This window comes from Aquarana catesbeiana, linkage group LG06, assembly GCF_042186555.1.
Source record: "Aquarana catesbeiana isolate 2022-GZ linkage group LG06, ASM4218655v1, whole genome shotgun sequence".
NCBI classification, from domain to species: domain Eukaryota; kingdom Metazoa; phylum Chordata; class Amphibia; order Anura; family Ranidae; genus Aquarana; species Aquarana catesbeiana.
This window is the reverse complement of record NC_133329.1, coordinates 416502077-416524590: the sequence shown is the minus strand read 5'-3', so window position 1 is coordinate 416524590 and position 22514 is coordinate 416502077. Positions and strand designations below refer to the sequence as shown.

At 52.6% G+C, this 22514-nt stretch overlaps 1 protein-coding gene across 1 annotated transcript in view; it reads left to right on the top strand.

Moving 5' to 3' along the window:
- The window catches only part of CFAP221 (cilia and flagella associated protein 221), a gene marked incomplete in the record, with an annotated part of 79118 nt that extends 58751 nt beyond the window's left edge, over window positions 1-20367 (top strand). Inside the window, 10 exon segments of the mRNA XM_073634560.1 lie at window positions 4756-4849; window positions 4928-5016; window positions 7630-7710; window positions 7791-7895; window positions 8018-8182; window positions 11116-11259; window positions 11344-11435; window positions 12767-12859; window positions 18401-18493; window positions 19992-20367. Coding sequence (XP_073490661.1) covers window positions 4756-4849; window positions 4928-5016; window positions 7630-7710; window positions 7791-7895; window positions 8018-8182; window positions 11116-11259; window positions 11344-11435; window positions 12767-12859; window positions 18401-18493; window positions 19992-20118 — 1083 coding nt within the window.
- Window positions 20368-22514: the final 2147 nt, after the last annotated feature.

Here is a 22514-nt window from a genome sequence, read left to right as displayed (position 1 = left end):
TAAAGGACTCGTAGTGTATATAGGACACGCCCCCAGTTATATAGAGAGGTAAAGGACTCATACTGTATATAGGACACGCCCCCAGTTATATAGAGAGGTAAAGGACTCGTAGTGTATATAGGACACGCCCCCAGTTATATAGAGAGGTAAAGGACTCGTACTGTATATAGGACACGCCCCCAGTTATAGAGCGGTGAAGGACTCGTACTGTATATAGGACACGCCCCCAGTTATAGAGAGAGGTAAAGGACTCGTACTGTATATAGGACACGCCCCCAGTTATATAGAGAGGTAAAGGACTCGTAGTGTATATAGGACACGCCCCCAGTTATAGAGAGAGGTAAAGGACTCGTACTGTATATAGGACACGCCCCCAGTTATATAGAGAGGTAAAGGACTCGTACTGTATATAGGACACGCCCCCAGTTATAGAGAGAGGTAAAGGACTCGTACTGTATATAGGACACGCCCCCAGTTATATAGAGAGGTAAAGGACTCGTAGTGTATATAGGACACGCCCCCAGTTATATAGAGAGGTAAAGGACTCGTACTGTATATAGGACACGCCCCCAGTTATATAGAGAGGTAAAGGACTCGTAGTGTATATAGGACACGCCCCCAGTTATATAGAGAGGTAAAGGACTCGTACTGTATATAGGACACGCCCCCAGTTATAGAGCGGTGAAGGACTCGTACTGTATATAGGACACGCCCCCAGTTATAGAGAGAGGTAAAGGACTCGTACTGTCTATAGGACACGCCCCCAGTTATAGATCACTAAAGAACATACCCCCGGTTATATACAGTGCATCCGGGAAGTATTCACAGCGCTTCACTTTTTCCACATTTTGTTATGTTATAGCCTTATTCCAAAATAGATTAAATTCATTATTTTTATTTATTATACATTTAATAAAGTATGTAATGGAAAGGTTTTATATAATAAAGTCCTTATCATGTTGATGAGGGGGAGGGAAACCAGGAAAGGCAAAATATAAGCAGATTAAACTTCATCTTTAATAGAGATTCATATATTGGCCTAATGGAGGGATTTGGTGGGATCTGTGGATGGTGTCTCAGTATTGCAGTGATTTGTTGGGATCTGTGGATGGTGTCTCAGTATTGCAGTGATTTGGTGGGATCTGTGGATGGTGTCTCAGTATTGCAGTGATTTGGTGGGATCTGTGGATGGTGTCTCAGTATTGCAGTGATTTGGTGGGATCTGTGGATGGTGTCTCAGTATTGCAGTGATTTGGTGGGATCTGTGGATGGTGTCTCAGTATTGCAGTGATTTGGTGGGATCTGTGGATGGTGTCTTAGTATTGCAGTGATTTGGTGGGATCTGTGGATGGTGTCTCAGTATTGCAGTGATTTGGTGGGATCTGTGGATGGTGTCTCAGTATTGTAGTGATTTGGTGGGATCTGTGGATGGTGTCTCAGTATTGCAGTGATTTGGTGGGATCTGTGGATGGTGTCTCAGTATTGCAGTGATTTGGTGGGATCTGTGGATGGTGTCTCAGTATTGCAGTGATTTGGTGGGATCTGTGGATGGTGTCTCAGTATTGCAGTGATTTGGTGGGATCTGTGGATGGTGTCTCAGTATTGCAGTGATTTGGTGGGATCTGTGGATGGTGTCTCAGTATTGCAGTGATTTGGTGGGATCTGTGGATAGTGTCTCAGTATTGCAGTGATTTGTTGGGATCTGTGGATGGTGTCTCAGTATTGCAGTGATTTGGTGGGATCTGTGGATGGTGTCTCAGTATTGTAGTGATTTGGTGGGATCTGTGGATGGTGTCTCAGTATTGCAGTGATTTGGTGGGATCTGTGGATGGTGTCTCAGTATTGCAGTGATTTGGTGGGATCTGTGGATGGTGTCTCAGTATTGCAGTGATTTGGTGGGATCTGTGGATGGTGTCCCAGTATTGCAGTGATTTGGTGGGATCTGTGGATGGTGTCTCAGTATTGCAGTGATTTGGTGGGATCTGTGGATGGTGTCTCAGTATTGCAGTGATTTGGTGGGATCTGTGGATGGTGTCTCAGTATTGCAGTGATTTGGTGGGATCTGTGGATGGTGTCTCAGTATTGCAGTGATTTGGTGGGATCTGTGGATGGTGTCTCAGTATTGCAGTGATTTGGTGGGATCTGTGGATGGTGTCTCAGTATTGCAGTGATTTGGTGGGATCTGTGGATGGTGTCTCAGTATTGCAGTGATTTGGTGGGATCTGTGGATGGTGTCTCAGTATTGCAGTGATTTGGTGGGATCTGTGGATAGTGTCTCAGTATTGCAGTGATTTGGTGGGATCTGTGGATGGTGTCTCAATATTGCAGTGATTTGGTGGGATCTGTGGATGGTGTCTCAGTATTGCAGTGATTTGGTGGGATCTGTGGATGGTGTCTCAGTATTGCAGTGATTTGGTGGGATCTGTGGATGGTGTCTCAGTATTGCAGTGATTTGGTGGGATCTGTGGATGGTGTCTCAGTATTGCAGTGATTTGGTGGGATCTGTGGATGGTGTCTCAGTATTGCAGTGATTTGGTGGGATCTGTGGATGGTGTCTCAGTATTGCAGTGATTTGGTGGGATCTGTGGATGGTGTCTCAGTATTGCAGTGATTTGGTGGGATCTGTGGATGGTGTCTCAGTATTGTAGTGATTTGGTGGGATCTGTGGATGGTGTCTCAGTATTGCAGTGATTTGGTGGGATCTGTGGATGGTGTCTCAGTATTGCAGTGATTTGGTGGGATCTGTGGATGGTGTCTCAGTATTGCAGTGATTTGGTGGGATCTGTGGATGGTGTCTCAGTATTGTAGTGATTTGGTGGGATCTGTGGATGGTGTCTCAGTATTGCAGTGATTTGGTGGGATCTGTGGATGGTGTCTCAGTATTGCAGTGATTTGGTGGGATCTGTGGATGGTGTCTCAGTATTGCAGTGATTTGGTGGGATCTGTGGATAGTGTCTCAGTATTGCAGTGATTTGGTGGGATCTGTGGATGGTGTCTCAGTATTGTAGTGATTTGGTGGGATCTGTGGATGGTGTCTCAGTATTGCAGTGATTTGGTGGGATCTGTGGATGGTGTCTCAGTATTGCAGTGATTTGGTGGGATCTGTGGATGGTGTCTCAGTATTGCAGTGATTTGGTGGGATCTGTGGATGGTGTCTCAGTATTGCAGTGATTTGGTGGGATCTGTGGATGGTGTCTTAGTATTGCAGTGATTTGGTGGGATCTGTGGATGGTGTCTCAGTATTGCAGTGATTTGGTGGGATCTGTGGATGGTGTCTCAGTATTGCAGTGATTTGGTGGGCTGTCGGCATTCAATCTTATTTTCTATACAATAGAGTTGCATGATTAATCGTTAAAAAAAAATGCGATTTCGATTCAACCCCCCCATGATCTTAATCCGCGCATTTCCACGATTCATGAAACAAGTGCAGAGCAGTTCTCTGCTCACAGCTGTCATAAAAAAAAAAAAGACGAAGAAAGCCTGCAAAGTTTCACAACATTGCTCAGCGCTGAGAGATAAAAAGAAACATTGTATCATTTGGTTCTTTTAGATCAAAGGAATGAACTTCAGTCTGTAAATGAGGTCAGTTTAACTCCTTTAAAGACTAAAAGTTTTTCTAACACTTGTTGCTGACAAGTTAAAATCTGTATAGAAAATTACTTAGAACCCCCAAACATTATATATATTTTAATTTAGCAGAGACCATAGAGAATAAAATGGTGGGTGTTGCAATATTTTATGTCACATGGTATTTGCACAGCAGTCTTTCAAATGCAATTTTTCATTCCATTCGTTCCATGCTCCATGTTCCGTGCTCCGTGTTCCATTCTCTGTGTTCCGTGCTCTGTGTTCCATGCTCCGTGTTCCATGCTCTGTGTTCCATGCTCTGTGTTCCATGCTCTGTGTTCCATGCTCTGTGTTCCATGCTTCGTGTTCCATGCTCCGTGTTCCATGCTCCGTGTTCCATGCTCCGTGTTCCATGCTCCATGTTCCGTGCTCCATGTTCCGTGCTCCGTGTTCCGTGCTCCGTGTTCCATGCTCCGTGTTCCATGCTCTGTGTTCCGTGCTCTGTGTTCCATGCTCTGTGTTCCATGCTCTGTGTTCCATGCTCTGTGTTCCATGCTCTGTGTTCCATGCTCTGTGTTCCATGCTCTGTGTTCCATGCTCTGTGTTCCATGCTCTGTGTTCCATGCTTCGTGTTCCATGCTCCGTGTTCCATGCTCCGTGTTCCATGCTCCGTGTTCCATGCTCCGTGTTCCATGCTCCTGTGTTCCATGCTCCGTGTTCCGTGCTCCGTGTTCCATTCTCTGTGTTCCATGCTCTGTGTTCCATGCTCTGTGTTCCATGCTCTGTGTTCCATGCTCTGTGTTCCATGCTCTGTGTTCCATGCTCTGTGTTCCATGCTCCGTGTTCCATGCTCTGTGTTCCATGCTCCCTTGTTCCATGCTCCCTTGTTCCATGCTCCCTTGTTCCATGCTCCCTTGTTCCATGCTCCCGTGTTCCATGCTCCCTTGTTCCATGCTCCCTTGTTCCATGCTCTGTGTTCCATGCTTCGTGTTCCATGCTCCCGTGTTCCATGCTCCCGTGTTCCATGCTCCCGTGTTCCATGCTCTGTGTTCCATGCTCTGTGTTCCATGCTCTGTGTTCCATGCTCTGTGTTCCATGCTCTGTGTTCCATGCTCTGTGTTCCATGCTCTGTGTTCCATGCTCCGTGTTCCATGCTCTGTGTTCCATGCTCCGTGTTCCGTGTTCCAGGTCCTGGTGCGCTGTAGAGTAGATCGCAGGTTGGGACGTCTGAGGAAATTGCTGCAACGACTTCAGGCGGAGCCAGCGGGGGATGGGACGTTTGGTAAGACATCATTAGTCATGTGACTTGTTTATAATGATTTGTGTGGATCAGTCCGGAGTGACCCTTTATATCACACAGAGAGCGACAGTGAGGAAGTGATCCCCTCCCCCACCAATCGGATCCTCTTCTATGACTTCCCCCCGTACCCTGCTGAACCCCCCGGATCGGTGAGTGCAGAACAACTGGTCAGATGTCAGCGTGGTCCCCTGGGTTCTGATCTTTGTACATGGGTGGGGAACGATGACTCTGATTGGGTGGGGAACGATGACTCTGATTGGGTGGGGAACGATGACTCTGATTGGGTGGGGAACGATGACTCTGATTGGGTGGGGAACGATGACTCTGATTGGGTGGGGAACGATGACTCTGATTGGGTGGGGAACGATGACTCTGGGTGGGGAATGAGGACTCGTTCCAATTTCAATTGATGTTTACATAGAGGTGCTCGCCCTGCGCTGCACTTTTTTATGGGGTATGTGAGGGGGGAGCTTTAAAATTTTCTTAAATCGTTTTTATTTTCTTAATTTTTTTTTTTTTTTTTTTACATTTTTTTTTTTTCTGTAAATGTTATTGGTATCACAAGGAGGCTAACAAGCAATGAAACGTGACAGGTCCTCTTTATGAAGATATAGGGGGTCTCCCCTGCCCTTCAATGCAGCTATTCATATATACAGTATCTGACAAAAGTAAGTACACCCCTCAGTGACATTTGTGTAAATCTTTAATTCTATCTTTTCATGTGACAACACTGAAGAAATGACACTTGTCTACAATGTAAAGTAGTGAGTGTACAGCTTGTATAACAGTGTAAATTTACTGTCCCCTCAAAATAACTCAACACACAGCCATTAATGTCTAAACCGCTGGCAACAAAAGTCAGTACACCCCTAAGTGAAAATCTCCAAACTGGGCCCAATTAGCCATTTTCCCTCCCCGGTGTCATGTGACTCGTTAGTATTACAAGGTCTCAGGTGTGAATGGGGAGCAGGTGTGTTAAATTTGGTGTTATCGCTCTCACTCTCTCATACTGGTCACTGGAAGTACAACATGGCCCCTCATGGCAAAGAACTCTCTGAGGATCAGAATAAAAGAATAGTTGCTCTACATAAAGATGATCTAGGCTATAAGAAGATTGCCAAGACCCTGAAACTGAGCTGCAGCACGGTGGCCAAGACCATACAGCGGTATAACAGGACAGGTTCCACTCAGAACAGGCCTCGCCATGGTCCACCAAAGAAGTTGAGGTCACGTGATCAGCGTCATATCCAGAAGTTGTCTTTGGGAAATAGACGTATGAGTGCTGCCAGCATTGCTGCAGAGGTTGTAGGGGTGGGGGGTCAGCCTGTCAGTGCTCAGACCATACGCCGCACACTGCATCAAATTGGTCTGCATGGATGTCATCCCAGAAGGAAGCCTCTTCTAAAGATGATGTACAAGAAAGTCCACAAACAGTTTGCTGAAGACAAGCAGACTAAGGACATGGATTACTGGAACCATGTCCTGTGGTCTGATGAGACCAAGATAAACGTATTTGGTTCAGATGGTGACAAGCGTGTGTGGGGGCAACCAGGTGAGGAGGACAAAGACAAGTGTGTCTTGTCTACAGTCAAGCATGGTGGTGGGAGTGTCATGGTCTGGGGCTGCATGAGTGCTGCCGGCACTGGGGGGGCTACAGATCATTGAGGGAACCATGAATGCCAACATGTACTGTGACCTACTGAAGCAGAGCATGATCCCCTCCCTTCAGAGACTGGGCCGCAGGGCAGTATTCCAACATGATAACCACCCCAAACACACCTCCAAGACCACCACTGCCTTGCTAAAGAAGCTGAGGGTAAAGGTGATGGACTGGCCAAGCATGTCTCCAGACCTAAACCCTATTGATCATCTGTGGGACATCCTCAAACGGAAGGTGGAGGAGCGCAAGGTCTCTAACATCCACCAGCTCTGTGATGTCATCATGGAGGAGGGGAAGAGGACTCCAGTGACAACCTGTGAAGCTCTGGTGACCTCCATGCCCAAGAGGGTTAAGGCAGTGCTGGAAAATAATGGTGACCACACAAAATATTGACACTTTGGACCCAATTTGGAGATTTTCACTTAGGGGTGTACTGACTTTTGCTGCCAGCGATTTAGATATTAATGGCTGTGTGTTGAGTTATATTGAGGGGGCACCTAATTTAACACACCTGCTCCCCATTCACACCTGAGACCTTGTAACACTAATGAGTCACATGACACCGGGGAGGGAAAATGGCTAATTGGGCCCAATTTGGAGATTTTCACTTAGGGGTGTACTGACTTTTGTTGCCAGCGGTTTAGACATTAATGGCTGTGTGTTGAGTTATTTTGAGGGGACAGTAAATTTACACTGTTATACAAGCTGTACACTCACTACTTTACATTGTAGACAAGTGTCATTTCTTCAGTGTTGTCACATGAAAAGATACAAGAAAAGATTTACACAAATGTGACTGAGGGGTGTACTTACTTTTGTCACATACTGTAGATTGTGCTGGAAGCATGCGAGGACAGAGCGCTGTGAGCAGGAAGTGAGGTAATACATGTCCGGGGTTACAGGAGAGATCGGGGGATGGATGTTTCCTGGGCTCCTCCCCCTCTCTCTGGGAATGTTTTGCACAGTCCCCCCAGACTAGTGGGAGGGGCCGGGAACCCCCCCGGGTGTAGGAAGGCTCCGGGGGGGCCAAATACTGAGCAGGTTCATCGGAGGGCGGAGGGCGGAGCTCTGCTAATGGTCTCTCTTCTTCTGCTGCACTCAGACTCTTGGTGGTCTCTGCGGAGTCACCCCACAACCAGCCGCTGTACAACTGAAAGTGAACCTACCCTTCTATGACCTAAAGGTAAGTCGTCACCCAGACACACTGATCACTATTATTGATCGCTCTGTCTTCTGATCACTTTTATTGATCATTCTGATCAGGTTCCTCAGCATTATAAAGTGATGGGATATCAGCCGGTCAGTGCGCTCTCGGCCTCCACCTACCAATCCCGACAGCTGCCACAACCCCTGAGGAGCGGGGCGGAGGTAATACTTACCCTCTCAGCACAATGTATCTCTTATTGGGGCCCCCGACCTACAGAGGGGCCACACCGACCTGCAATGCTTCCCCCGATGTCTATACAGCTTCTCCTCTTCTCTGCCGGCAGGATGAGCTTGTGCCGATAACGTTCTCCAATCCCGACCCCCCGGGACCAGCGCTGAGTCCGAGGACAGAGATGAGAGAAGAGGAACGTTTGGAGACCACCTTCCTCACACTGAGCCCCCCAGAGCAACTGCTGAACCCCCCCGACTTCCACCCGATGCACGTCTTTGTGAGTGGAGAACATCTACTATCATCATATTCAAGTCATAGTCCATAGACTGCGAGCTCCTCTTCACTCCAACCCTCCTCGCTCCCCGACCCTCCTCACTCCCCAGACACTCCTCGCCCTGACCCTCTTCACTCCAACCCTCCTCGCTCCCCAGACCCTCCTCGCCCCGACCCACCGTCCTCATCCTGACCCTCCTCGCCCCGACCCACCGTCCTCATCCCGACCCTCCTCGCCCCGACCCACCGTCCTCATCCCGACCCTTCTCGATTGGCATCAGCACTGATGAAACGAGATTCTAGACGAAGAACACAGAAGGTCCACTCCGACTCTCCTCACTCCCCAGACCCTCCTCGCTCCAACCCTCCTCACTCAGACCCTCCTCGCTCCCCAGACCCTCCTCATCCCGACCCTCCTCGCCCCGACCCTCCTCGCCCCGACCCTCCTTACTCCAACCCTCCTCAACCCTCGTGACTCCAACCCTCGTGACTCCAACCCTCGTGACTCCAACCCTCGTGACTCCAACCCTCGTGACTCCAACCCTCGTGACTCCAACCCTCCTCGCTCCCCAGACCCTCCTCGCTCCCCAGACCCTCCTCGCCCCGACCCTCCTCACCCAGACTCTCCTCCCCTCAACCCTCCTCACTCCCCAGACCCTCCTCACTCCAATCCTCCTCACTCCCCAGACCCTAGACCCTCCTCACCCCAACCCTCCTCGCTCCCCAGACCCTCCTCGCTCCCCAGACCCTCCTCGCTCCCCAGACCCTCCTCGCTCCCCAGACCCTCCTCACGCCGACCTTCCTCACTCCCCAGACCCTCCTCGCCCCAACTCTCTTCACTCCGACCCTCTTCGCCCCGACCCTCTTCGCCCCGACCCTCTTCGCCCCGACCCTCTTCGCCCCGACCCTCTTCGCCCCGACCCTCTTCGCCCCGACCCTCTTCGCCCCGACTCTCCTCACTTCAACCCTCCTCACTTCAACCCTCCTCACTTCAACCCTCCTTGCTCCCCCGACTCTCCTCGCCCCGACTCTCTTCATCCCGACTCTCTTCGACTCTCCTCGCCCCGACTCTCCTCGCCCCGACTCTCTCCTCGCCCCGACTCTCTCCTCGCCCCGACTCTCTCCTCGCCCCGACTCTCTCCTTGCCCCGACTCTCTCCTTGCCCCGACTCTCTCCTTGCCCCGACTCTCTCCTTGCCCCGACTCTCTCTTCGCCCCGACTCTCTTCGCCCCGACTCTCTTCGCCCCGACTCTCTTCGCCCCGACTCTCTTCGCCCCGACTCTCCTCGCCCCGACTCTCTTCGCCCCGACTCTCCTCGCCCCGACCCTCCTCACCCCAACCCTCCTCGCTCCCCAGACCCTCCTCACGCCGACCTTCCTCACTCCCCAGACCCTCCTCGCCCCAACTCTCTTCACTCCGACCCTCCTCGCCCCGACCCTCCTCGCCCCGACCCTCTTCGCCCCGACTCTCCTCACTTCAACCCTCCTCACTTCAACCCTCCTCACTCCAACCCTCCTTGCTCCCCCGACTCTCTCCTTGCCCCGACTCTCTCCTTGCCCCGACTCTCTCCTTGCCCCGACTCTCTCCTCGCCCCGACTCTCTCCTCGCCCCGACTCTCTCCTCGCCCCGACTCTCTCCTCGCCCCGACTCTCTCCTCGCCCCGACTCTCTCCTCGCCCCGACTCTCTCCTCGCCCCGACTCTCTCCTCGCCCCGACTCTCTCCTCGCCCCGACTCTCTCCTCGCCCCGACTCTCTCCTCGCCCCGACTCTCTTCGCCCCGACTCTCTTCGCCCCGACTCTCTTCGCCCCGACTCTCTTCGCCCCGACTCTCTTCGCCCCGACTCTCTTCGCCCCGACTCTCTTCGCCCCGATCCTCCTCGCCCCAACCCTCCTCGCTCCCCAGACCCTCCTCGCTCCCCAGACCCTCCTCACGCCGACCTTCCTCACTCCCCAGACCCTCCTCGCCCCAACTCTCTTCACTCCGACCCTCCTCGCCCCGACCCTCCTCGCCCCGACCCTCTTCGCCCCGACTCTCCTCACTTCAACCCTCCTCACTTCAACCCTCCTCACTCCAACCCTCCTTGCTCCCCCGACTCCCCTCGCCTCGACTCTCCTCGCCCCGACTCTCTCCTCGCCCCGACTCTCTCCTCGCCCAGACTCTCTCCTCGCCCGACTCTCTTCATCCCGACTCTCTTCGACTCTCCTCGCCCCGACTCTCTCCTCGCCCCGACTCTCTCCTCGCCCCGACTCTCTCTTCGCCCCGACTCTCTCTTCGCCCCGACTCTCTCTTCGCCCCGACTCTCTCTTCGCCCCGACTCTCTCTTCGCCCCGACTCTCTCTTCGCCCCGACTCTCTTCGCCCCGACTCTTTGACCCAACCCTCCTCCCCCAAGCCCTCCTCGCTCTGATGCGTTTCACCCAGAGAGGGCTCAGTCATACGGATGGAATGCTCAGAGTGAGGCGGGGCGGGTTGGACCTTCTGTAACACAAACTAATGCAATTCTCTATTGATTGTTCATTATTTTTTGAGCTGTGTATGGAGCTTAATGAGAACTTCTATCAACACTCTGCAGTCCCTGTACAGCAGAGCTAGAGTGGGAGATAGAGAAGCAGCATAATGAGCCAATTAGTTCATGTCTTAACAAGAAGAATGGTGATAGGAGGAGAGAGCAGAGTGATGGAGGGATGAGCTCATCACTGTGCTGCCTCTCCTTTCTCTGCCCAATCACAGGCTGTGGGCGGGCCCAGGATGACTTGTCCGGTGCAGCAGTGGTCACGTGCTAACGAAGAGCGCGCTGATGGGAGGAGAGAGCAGAGTGAGAGACACGATCAATGAATGGTCTTCTCTTGCCTGAACTTCATCTTTCCTATGTAGAATTGTGACTTTGGGGTGTCTCTATAACGATGTGATCAGTAACTGATCTTGTGTCTTCTGTAGAACCCGGCTCCTGGTTTGGTGGCCTTTAAGAGGCCTCTTCCATATTCCGAAACCGATCTGGAATATCACCTGTGCCCGCTGCCAAAGTACCCATCCCCCCGTGACACCGCGGGAACCACCCAGAGGAAGTTCCTGAACCGAGAGGTACACATGGAGTCAGGTTGTCGGGGGACCCCCGGGGCGAAGCACGCTCCAAATATTCAACTTTTCTCTTTTTGTTGTTGGTAGGAAGTCATTCGGGGGATAATGAGCTGGAAGAAGTTCCCGTCTGTCGCCCTCTCTGTGTCTCTTCCCACTGCCGGGGGCCACAGACCACGCTGGTAAGATCACCCCGAATCCCAGGACACCCCACCGGATCCCGGGACACCCCAACAGATCCCCGGACACCCCACCTGATCCCGGGACACCCCACCGGATCCCGGGACACCCCACCGAATCCCGGGACACCCCACCGGATCCCGGGACACCCCACCGAATCCCGGGACACCCCACCGAATCCCGGGACACCCCACCGGATCCCCGGACACCCCACCGGATCCCCGGACACCCCACCGAATCCCGGGACACCCCACCGGATCCCCCCAGTACCATCACCGGATCCCCGGACACCCCACCAGATCCCGGGACACCCCACGGATCCCGGGACACCCCAACAGATCCCCAGACACCCCACCGGATCCCGGGACACCCCACCGGATCCCGGGACACCCCACCTGATCCCGGGACACCCCACCTGATCCCGGGACACCCCACCGGATCCCGGGACACCCCACCGAATCCCGGGACACCCCACCGGATCCCGGGACACCCCACGGATCCCGGGACACCCCAACAGATCCCCAGACACCCCACCGGATCCCAGGACACCCCACGGATCCCGGGACACCCCAACAGATCCCCAGACACCCCACCGGATCCCGGGACACCCCACCGGATCCCGGGACACCCCACCGGATCCCGGGACACCCCACCGGATCCCGGGACACCCCACGGATCCCCTGACACCCCACCTGATCCCCGGACACCCCACCTGATCCCCGGACACCCCACCTGATCCCCGGACACCCCACCGAATCCCGGGACACCCCACCGAATCCCGGGACACCCCACCGGATCCCGGGACACCCCACCGAATCCCGGGACACCCCACCGAATCCCGGGACACCCCACCAGATCCCGGGACACCCCACCAGATCCCGGGACACCCCACCGAATCCCGGGACACCCCACCGGATCCCCGGACACCCCACCGGATCCCCGGACACCCCACCGGATCCCGGGACACCCCGAGTGTGAAATCTGGAGGGAGGGAAATATCTGAACCAGCCAACAATGGCGGGTCCCGTGTTCAGCTGTAGACCCCAGGGGGCACCAATAGGAGTAGCCTGTGTCACCCTATCAGCGGGGATGGTTGGCCCCCCCCCCAAGTGTCATTACTGTACCCCTCTTATGTGCCTTCCCTGCCACCCCCCCCCAGTGCCACAATTGTCCCCCTTTTATGTACCCGCTTTACTCCCTGCCCCCCCCAGTACCATCACTGTCCCCCCGTTATGTACCCGCTTTAATTGATGATGTGTAGCTTGCAGTATGCAGAGATGACCGCCCAGCTTCTCCTAGTCCACCAATCAGCTGCTTACATTTCTGTCCCCAGGTGTGACCCCTTCAGTTCCGATTTGCTCCCTACAGACGCCCCCCCCACACTCAGCCATTTACTGGAAGAGGACAAGGATAGCATTGAGCCCAGGTGAGCCACGTCACCAACAGATTCTTTATATATAATCCTCCGACTCTGGATCCCGACATTCCAGATATACACAGAGGGGGGGAGGGGATCGTACTGATCACAGGGGACACACTCATCACCCCGGGGTCACCCCATTCTATACCTGGAGATCAGAGGGGGGGAGGGGATCGTACTGATCACAGGGGACACACTCATCACCCCGGGGTCACCCCATTCTATACCTGGAGATCAGAGGGGGAGGGGATCGTACTGATCACAGGTGACACACTCATCACCCCGGGGTCACCCCATTCTATACCTGGAGATCAGAGGGGGGGAGGGGATCGTACTGATCACAGGGGACACACTCATCACCCCGGGGTCACCCCATTCTATACCTGGAGATCAGAGGGGGGGAGGGGATCGTACTGATCACAGGGGACACACTCATCACCCCGGGGTCACCCCATTCTATACCTGGAGATCAGAGGGGGAGGGGATCGTACTGATCACAGGTGACACACTCATCACCCCGGGGTCACCCCATTCTATACCTGGAGATCAGAGGGGGGGAGGGGATCGTACTGATCACAGGGGACACACTCATCACCCCGGGGTCACCCCATTCTATACCTGGAGATCAGAGGGGGGGAGGGGATCGTACTGATCACAGGGGACACACTCATCACCCCGGGGTCACCCCATTCTATACCTGGAGATCAGAGGGGGGGAGGGGATCGTACTGATCACAGGGGACACACTCATCACCCCGGGGTCACCCCATTCTATACCTGGAGATCAGAGGGGGGGAGGGGATCGTACTGATCACAGGGGACACACTCATCACCCCGGGGTCACCCCATTCTATACCTGGAGATCAGAGGGGGAGGGGATCGTACTGATCACAGGGGACACACTCATCACCCCGGGGTCACCCCATTCTATACCTGGAGATCAGAGGGGGAGGGGATCGTACTGATCACAGGGGACACACTCATCACCCCGGGGTCACCCCATTCTATACCTGGAGATCAGAGGGGGGGAGGGGATCGTACTGATCACAGGGGACACACTCATCACCCCGGGGTCACCCCATTCTATACCTGGAGATCAGAGGGGGGGAGGGGATCGTACTGATCACAGGGGACACACTCATCACCCCGGGGTCACCCCATTCTATACCTGGAGATCAGAGGGGGGAGGGGATCGTACTGATCACAGGGGACACACTCATCACCCCGGGGTCACCCCATTCTATACCTGGAGATCAGAGGGGGAGGGGATCGTACTGATCACAGGTGACACACTCATCACCCCGGGGTCACCCCATTCTATACCTGGAGATCAGAGGGGGGGAGGGGATCGTACTGATCACAGGGGACACACTCATCACCCCGGGGTCACCCCATTCTATACCTGGAGATCAGAGGGGGAGGGGGATCGTACTGATCACAGGTGACACACTCATCACCCCGGGGTCACCCCATTCTATACCTGGAGATCAGAGGGGGGGAGGGGATCGTACTGATCACAGGGGACACACTCATCACCCCGGGGTCACCCCATTCTATACCTGGAGATCAGAGGGGGAGGGGATCGTACTGATCACAGGGGACACACTCATCACCCCGGGGTCACCCCATTCTATACCTGGAGATCAGAGGGGGAGGGGATCGTACTGATCACAGGGGACACACTCATCACTCCGGGGTCACCCCATTCTATACCTGGAGATCAGAGGGGGAGGGGATCGTACTGATCACAGGGGACACATTCATCACCCCGGGGTCACCCCATTCTATACCTGGAGATCAGAGGGGGAGGGGATCGTACTGATCACAGGGGACACACTCATCACTCCGGGGTCACCCCATTCTATACCTGGAGATCAGAGGGGGGGAGGGGATCGTACTGATCACAGGGGACACATTCATCACCCCGGGGTCACCCCATTCTATACCTGGAGATCAGAGGGGGAGGGGATCGTACTGATCACAGGGGACACACTCATCACTCCGGGGTCACCCCATTCTATACCTGGAGATCAGAGGGGGAGGGGATCGTACTGATCACAGGGGACACACTCATCACCCCGGGGTCACCCCATTCTATACCTGGAGATCAGAGGGGGGAGGGGATCATACTGATCACAGGGGACACACTCATCACCCCGGGGTTTTCCCAGAATGGGGTGCCCCCGGAGTGATGAGAGTTTGTGTCTACTCATATAGACCCTGCAGAGACACGGTATATACTCATATAGACTCCACTCATAAGATATGCGATTTGCAGTCACAATATGATTTGTTAGAGGATGATGGGAAATATTGTCCAGAAATCCGGATTCTTCCTCCAATGAAGTGAGTTTTCCTCCCTCTCCTGTTTTCAGTTCTGGGGGTTTAATAAACATTGCTTCAGCCCTGGATTCCCCTCATTGTTTTATATTATTAGATTCTCTTCATTGTATTATATTTTATTTCTTGTCCATTGAGGGACACAGGAATTCTGATAATATGGGTTATACTGCCACCTACAGGAAGATTGGACACTGCCAAACAAAAAATTATGGGGATGTTCCCTCCTACTCCCAGCATGCCTCAGGTTTTTGTTAGTTTCCTAGGAGGATGGACATCTTTTCTTCAGCTCTGAAAAGTATTTCTACCTCTCACCGTTCTTTTTTTATATTCTTCAACACTCGTTTTTCACTGAACTCTTCACTGAAGATTCCCCATTCTATGTTGGGCTCTGCATAGCTGCTGTCCAGATTGGCCTTTCCTCAGCCGGGCTCTGGAGGCCGTTCTGTGACCCCAACTGACTGTCCGCGCTCTGACCTCACCGGACTGTCTGCGCTCTGACCCCACCGGACTGTCTGCGCTCTGACCCCACTGGACTGTCTGCGCTCTGACCCCACTGGACTGTCTGCGCTCTGACCCCACCGGACTGTCTGCGCTCTGACCCCACCGGACTGTCTGCGCTCGGACCCCACCGGACTGTCTGCGCTCGGACCCCACCGGACTGTCTGCGCTCGGACCTCACCGGGCTGTCTGCGCTCGGACCTCACCGGGCTGTCTGCGCTCGGACCTCACCGGACTGTCTGCGCTCTGACCCCACCGGACTGTCTGCGCTCTGACCTCACCGGACTGTCTGCGCTCGGACCTCACCGGGCTGTCTGCGCTCTGACCTCACCGGACTGTCTGCGCTCTGACCTCACCGGACTGTCTGCACTCTGACCCCACCGGACTGTCTGCGCTCTGACCCCACCGGACTGTCTGCGCTCTGACCCCACCGGACTGTCTGCGCTCGGACCCCACCGGACTGTCTGCGCTTTGACCCCACCGGACTGTCTGCGCTTTGACCCCACCGGACTGTCTGCGCTCGGACCCCACCGGACTGTCTGCGCTCGGACCCCACCGGACTGTCTGCGCTTTGACCCCACCGGACTGTCTGCGCTTTGACCCCACCGGACTGTCTGCGCTCGGACCCCACCGGACTGTCCGCGCTCGGACCCCACCGGACTGTCCGCGCTCGGACCCCACCGGACTGTCCGCGCTCGGACCCCACCGGACTGTCCGCGCTCGGACCCCACCGGACTGTCCGCGCTCGGACCCCACCGGACTGTCCGCGCTCGGACCCCACCGGACTGTCCGCGCTCGGACCCCACCGGACTGTCCGCGCTCGGACCCCACCGGACTGTCCGCGCTCGGACCCCACCGGACTGTCTGCGCTCGGACCCCACCGGACTGTCCGCGCTCGGACCCCACCGGACTGTCTGCTGCAGGGCTAGCCTGGATGGAGGAGATGTCTGGAGCCCTACGCTTCAGCTATGATGGTTTGCTATGAGAGTCTTCTGCCTATATTCAGTATATGTGCAAAGCATTCTGGGTAAGGTGCTGGAATATCCGTACCCCTTCTAAAGAGCAAAGTCTTTGGATCTATCCTGGATATCACTTTCATGGATCCCCCAGGAGGCCAGAATGTGCTCTTGCCCTGGTGTAAAGGCTTCAGGTAGAGGGCAGCTGAACCCCATCCTTTTCCTTCATCCACTTCTGTGGTAGGTGCCCCCCAGGCCCCCAGAGCGTGACTCTCAGACAGCCCACAGTTCTAAGAGACAGCAACCATCCCATCTCTGCCCCATCCCTGCTGTCTCAGCAGTTGGCAGCAGAGAGGATGACAGAACTACTACAGATCCTACACCTCTGTGCAGCTTCAGCACCCTCTCCCCCCCCCCCCCCCCATCTGAGCATTCAGCTAACTCCAGCCCTCCTCTAGTCCTCCTCCAGACCCTGCACTTTCTGCTTCCCAGTTCTGCCCTCAGCTTCTTCCCCGAAGCAGCACAAGGTAGTGGGGTGCACTGTGATGTAAGTGAGGGTAGAGGACTCTTGACATCTGATGGTAGGGGGCTCTTGACATCTGGTGTAAGGAGGGAGGGGTGCTCTTGACATCTAGTCTTACAGATACAACTGTCTGTTGAGGACAACCATAATGCTGATGTGTCCCGCAGTGTAATTGAATTTTACCTCCATGCTCTAGACCATGTGACAGATCAGGTTGTGAAGCTGGACCCCATCCGGGCCACTTCTCTCTTCCCCTGGAGCATGCTGGTTCCCCAAGTGATGAATAATAGAAAGCTTGTTTTCTTCCTGTAGATTTATTCTTCAGATGAAGACAATCCCAGTTCAGTGGTCAACAAACCAAGAGAAAAGACGATCGGTATCTGAATGCTCTGCTCATATCAGAGGATACAAAACTTCAAGTCGGATTTATTTTACAAATAGTTGGGGTGGAAATGTTATTTTCACTTCAGTTTCCTCAAACACCGCGGTGTCAGAATGGCGGGCCGTTCTTTGTTGGCCACGTAATGGTGGTGGGTCGTTTTCTTCTCAGGGGAAATGGTTCCTCCTGTTATTGGTGGGTTCTCTTTATTTAGGTTAATTGGGTTCCTCCAGGATGGAGTTGTCCCCTATTGGTGGTGATAATTCTCTTCCTGGCCTTAAACATCAGGCTGATTCTCCAGGTCCGTTCTTAGGCTGTTGACTCCTCCCCCCTTCACGTCAGGAGGTCCTGGCCTCATCCAGGGTCAGATTCCGGTGTTGGTCCTTCAGGCGGTTCTTGGGCTGCAGGCTATTCCCGGTTCTCTTTCATTAGTCCTGTGGGAGGTTGTTCTTCAGTTGCCCATTCCTCAGTTGGACGATCACCAGTCTCTGCCCCTCAATGGATGAAAAAGAAAATTAGATTGTGTGTGTTCACCATAATATCTGTCTCTTGGAGTCCATTGAGGGACACAGGCCCCACTCCTCTGTGTTTATGTTCTTGTCCTCTGTATGGCTTTGCCAAAAACTGAGGCATGCTGGGAATAGGAGGAGCTATCCTGGGCCGTCCCACATTTATTTTTTTTTGTTTGCCAATGTTTTTCCCTTTGTAGATGGCAGCATAACCCGATAGTATCTGAATTCATCTCTGCCCCTCAATGGACCCAAGAAAAGGATTGTATGGGAAGTAGGAAGTTCCTAGATAGAGATTGTCCTCGGCTCCTGACATTTTCTGGGATTTGTGTTTCCTCAGGGAGGCGGATGAGGCCCCGTGCCGCGTGTCGCTGACACCAGAAATGCTGAGAGCAGAATTTGCACTGATACAAGATGGCAGTCCGAGTGACATGTGAGTATTGGGGTGTCTGGGGGTGTCTGCTCCCCTGTGTAAGAGGACCGGTCATTCTCAGTGCTTGGACAAGAGATGAGTAACCTATTAGGATTATGGAATGGATTGACAGCGCCCCCCAGAGGCCGCATTGTATGCCATCAGTTGAGGATTTGCAGATGAATTCTTCGTTTTTCTGACCCCCAGATGTTACACTCCTGAGGATGTCCACACCTTCCAATCAGAATCCAAATTGTCCCCATGTGCCTTTTTCTACGCATTAACCCCATCCAATCAGAATCCAGTTTGCTGTGATCTAACCTCAGTGCAGTGAGTTCTGATTGGTTGCTATGTTATTGCCCCTTAAATGAAACTCCAGCCAAAAATGAAAACCAACCAGTGCTGAGTAAATGATAATTTATAGACTTCATTATTATTCCCGTGTTTCCCAGCAGTAGCTATAGATCTGAAGTTACTTGTTGATCTGCTGGATTGAGGTCTCACAAGGATTTTCCTTCCCAGGGCCGACAACGCGATTGAATTCTGTCCCAGAGCAGCGTTATCGGCTTTCTCATCCTCCCCTTCTAATGACCACAGACAATACTGCTGACCGGTCCTCTGTCCTCTGCTTGTCTTATCTTTTGGGTAAAACTTCCAGAGTTCAGTTCCGATTTATTGGCTTTATAACCATATTAGACGGTGAAGGCCTAGAGGAGTATTGTGGGTGGAGAAGGTCCCGGCATCTCCTATCCATATTAGATGGTGAAGGCCTAGAGGAGTATTCTGGGTGGAGAAGGTCTCGGCATCTCCTAACCATATTAGATGGTGAAGGCCTAGAGGAGCATTCTGGGTGGAGAAGGTCCCGGCATCTCCTAACCATATTAGATGGTGAAGGCCTAGAGGAGTATTGTGGGTGGAGAAGGTCCTGGCATCTCCTAACCATATTAGACGGTGAAGGCCTAGAGGAGTATTGTGGGTGGAGAAGGTCCCGGCATCTCCTATCCATATTAGATGGTGAAGGCCTAGAGGAGTATTGTGGGTGGAGAAGTTCCTGGCATCTCCTAACCATATTAGACGGTGAAGGCCTAGAGGAGTATTGTGGGTGGAGAAGGTCCCTGCATCTCCTATCCATATTAGATGGTGAAGGCCTAGAGGAGTATTCTGGGTGGAGAAGGTCCCTGCATCTCCTAACCATATTAGATGGTGAAGGCCTAGAGGAGTATTGTGGGTGGAGAAGGTCCCGGCATCTTCTAACCATATTAGATGGTGAAGGCCTAGAGGACTATTGTGGGTGGAGAAGGTCCCGGCATCTCCTAGCCATATTAGACGGTGAAGGCCTAGAGGAGTATTGTGGGTGGAGAAGGTCCCGGCATCTCCTAGCCATATTAGACGGTGAAGGCCTAGAGGAGTATTGTGGGTGGAGAAGGTCCCGGCATCTCCTAACCTCATGTATAATAAAGGTGACCCGTACATCACCTTGCAGCGCTGGGTACATGGCCTCACAGGTTCTCCTCCACAGGAACACCAGCGAGCCGCAGACAGGATGGCAGACCCCCGAGGCCGGGGAGAGCCTGGCAGAGAAGATCCAGAGACACCTGAGACAGGTGAAGCTGCTGACACACAATAAGAAGCTGATTCTGGACTGAGAGAGGACCCATCGATCGATGAGAACCACCAATCCTGTATACAGAATATATACTGTATGTCTACATTTCCCATAGGTCAGAGCAATGATAATAATAATAGAACGTGTATAATTACTGTATTAGTTCATTATAATATGTATATAATTATCATCAGTCCTGTATACTGTAGATATATGTCCTCCCTAGGCCAGAGCAATAATAATATATGTATATGATGAGCACCAATAAATAAATAAATATATATATATATATATATATGTATATTATGTGTATACATCTCCTAATAGGACAAAGCAATGAGAATAACAGAACAATGTATATAATCACCACCAATCCTATATACAGTATATACAGTGTGTGTACATCTCACATAGGAGAGAGCAACAATCATGTAACAATGTATATGATGAACCACTTGGGAGGTTTGTTTGCCACCCCCCCCCCCCCCAAAGAAAAATTGAGCACCAGCCGCCATTGGTTAATAGTTAATTTTTATCAATTAACAAAATGGAAAGTAACTTTAGGAGAAATCCAAATCCATTTGGGTGCCCTAACCCCTCCCCCTCCCACCTCCCTTGCCTTCTTCTAGGACTAGGTAGACTTGCACACAGTTGGTGAAGGAAGTCAGCAGGTAGGTTGTTCCATGGCAGGTAGGTTGTTCCATGGCAGGTAGGTTGTTCCATGGCAGGTAGTTTGTTCTATGGAAGGTAGGTTGTTCTATGGCAGGTAGGTTGTTCTATGGCAGGTAGGTTGTTCTATGGAAGGTAGGTTGTTCTATGGCAGGTAGTTTGCTCCATGGCAGGTAGGTTGTTCTGTGGAAGGTAGGTTGTTCTATGGCAGGTAGTTTGCTCCATGGCAGGTAGTTTGCTCCATGGCAGGTAGGCTGTTCTATGGCAGGTAGTTTGCTCCATGGCAGGTAGGTTGTTCTATGGCAGGTAGTTTGCTCCATGGCAGGTAGGTTGTTCTATGGCAGGTAGTTTGCTCCATGGCAGGTAGGTTGTTCTATGGCAGGTAGGTTGTTCTATGGCAGGTAGATTGCTCCATGGCAGGTAGGTTGTTCTACGTAGATCTTGGACAACTAAGCACAGATCTCAGCCACCTCCAATCCTTTATCCCAGACAGACTCCATGATGGTGAGATAACAGTTCTGTGGAGGCCAAACCATCACTTCCAGGACTCCTCCTTCTTCTTTACACTGAAGATAGTTCTAAATGACATTGGCTGGATGTTTGGGGGGGGGGGGTTGACCTGCTGCAGAATGAATTTGGGGCCAATCACACGCCTCCCTGATGCTATGGCATGATGGAGAATTATCTGCCTGGATTTCTCAGCATTGAGAACACCATTGATCCTGACCAAATCTCCAACTCCATTTGCAGAAATGCAGCCCCAGACTTGCAAGGAACCTCCACCATGCTTCACAGTTGGCTGCAGACACTCATTTATTGTACCGCTCTCCAGCCCTTCCCCCAACAAACTCTCTCCTACTACAGCCAAATATTTCACATTGTGACACATCAGTCCAGAGCACCTGCTGCCATTTTTCTGCCCCCCCATTTTCTATGTTTTTGTGGTTTGTGTGCAGAAGACGTGAAAACAAGGCTAAGCGACTCAACTATGCAAGAGAACATAGGAACTGGGGGGTGCAAGAAGAGCTCCGCTTTCAGGCTCTTCCATCCCCCTTACCTAATTTTTGTTCTCTCGCCATTTTCCCTCTCACACTCTTCCATCCATGTTGCGCCATTCCATTCTCCCGCCAGTTTCCCTCTCCCTCTCCTCCATTCATGTTGCGCCATTCCATTCTCCCGCCAGTTTCCCTCTCTCGCGCCTCCATCCATGTAGCGCCATTTTCGCTCTCTCGCCAGTTTCTTACACGCAGTGGAAGCCGTCCAGTGTTATACGTTTGCTGTGTCATGTGTCCAGCGTCATAGACGGCAAACCTTGTCAATCAATATTAATGTTCAGTAAACAGAGATACCGGGACGGGGACAAGTCTGCGCACAGCCCGGCCTTTGTCTTCTTGTTTAAATAAAGTGATAACATTCAGCGAGCCGCTCACACCTTCCCGGAGACGCCGACTCCTTCCTTATTGTCAGCGCTGAAAACATTCCGAGAAAGTATTAAAGAGAACCCAAAACACGGGCGGGGGAGGGGCCATCATCGCTGTTCCCTCCTTATTATAATGTCAGTTGCCTGTGAGTTTAATATCCCCCCTTCCCTCATCATGTCGCCATGTAAGAACGTCTTCAGTAAATACAGCAATGCCGGTTAATCTTCCCAGAAAGGCATTTCACTTCCTGTGAGCTGCACCAAAGAATATCTTCCTTCCTTCCTATCTTTTGTAACTTTGTCACACACTCCTGACCCCTGCACTCTGTGCGTCACACACTCCTGAC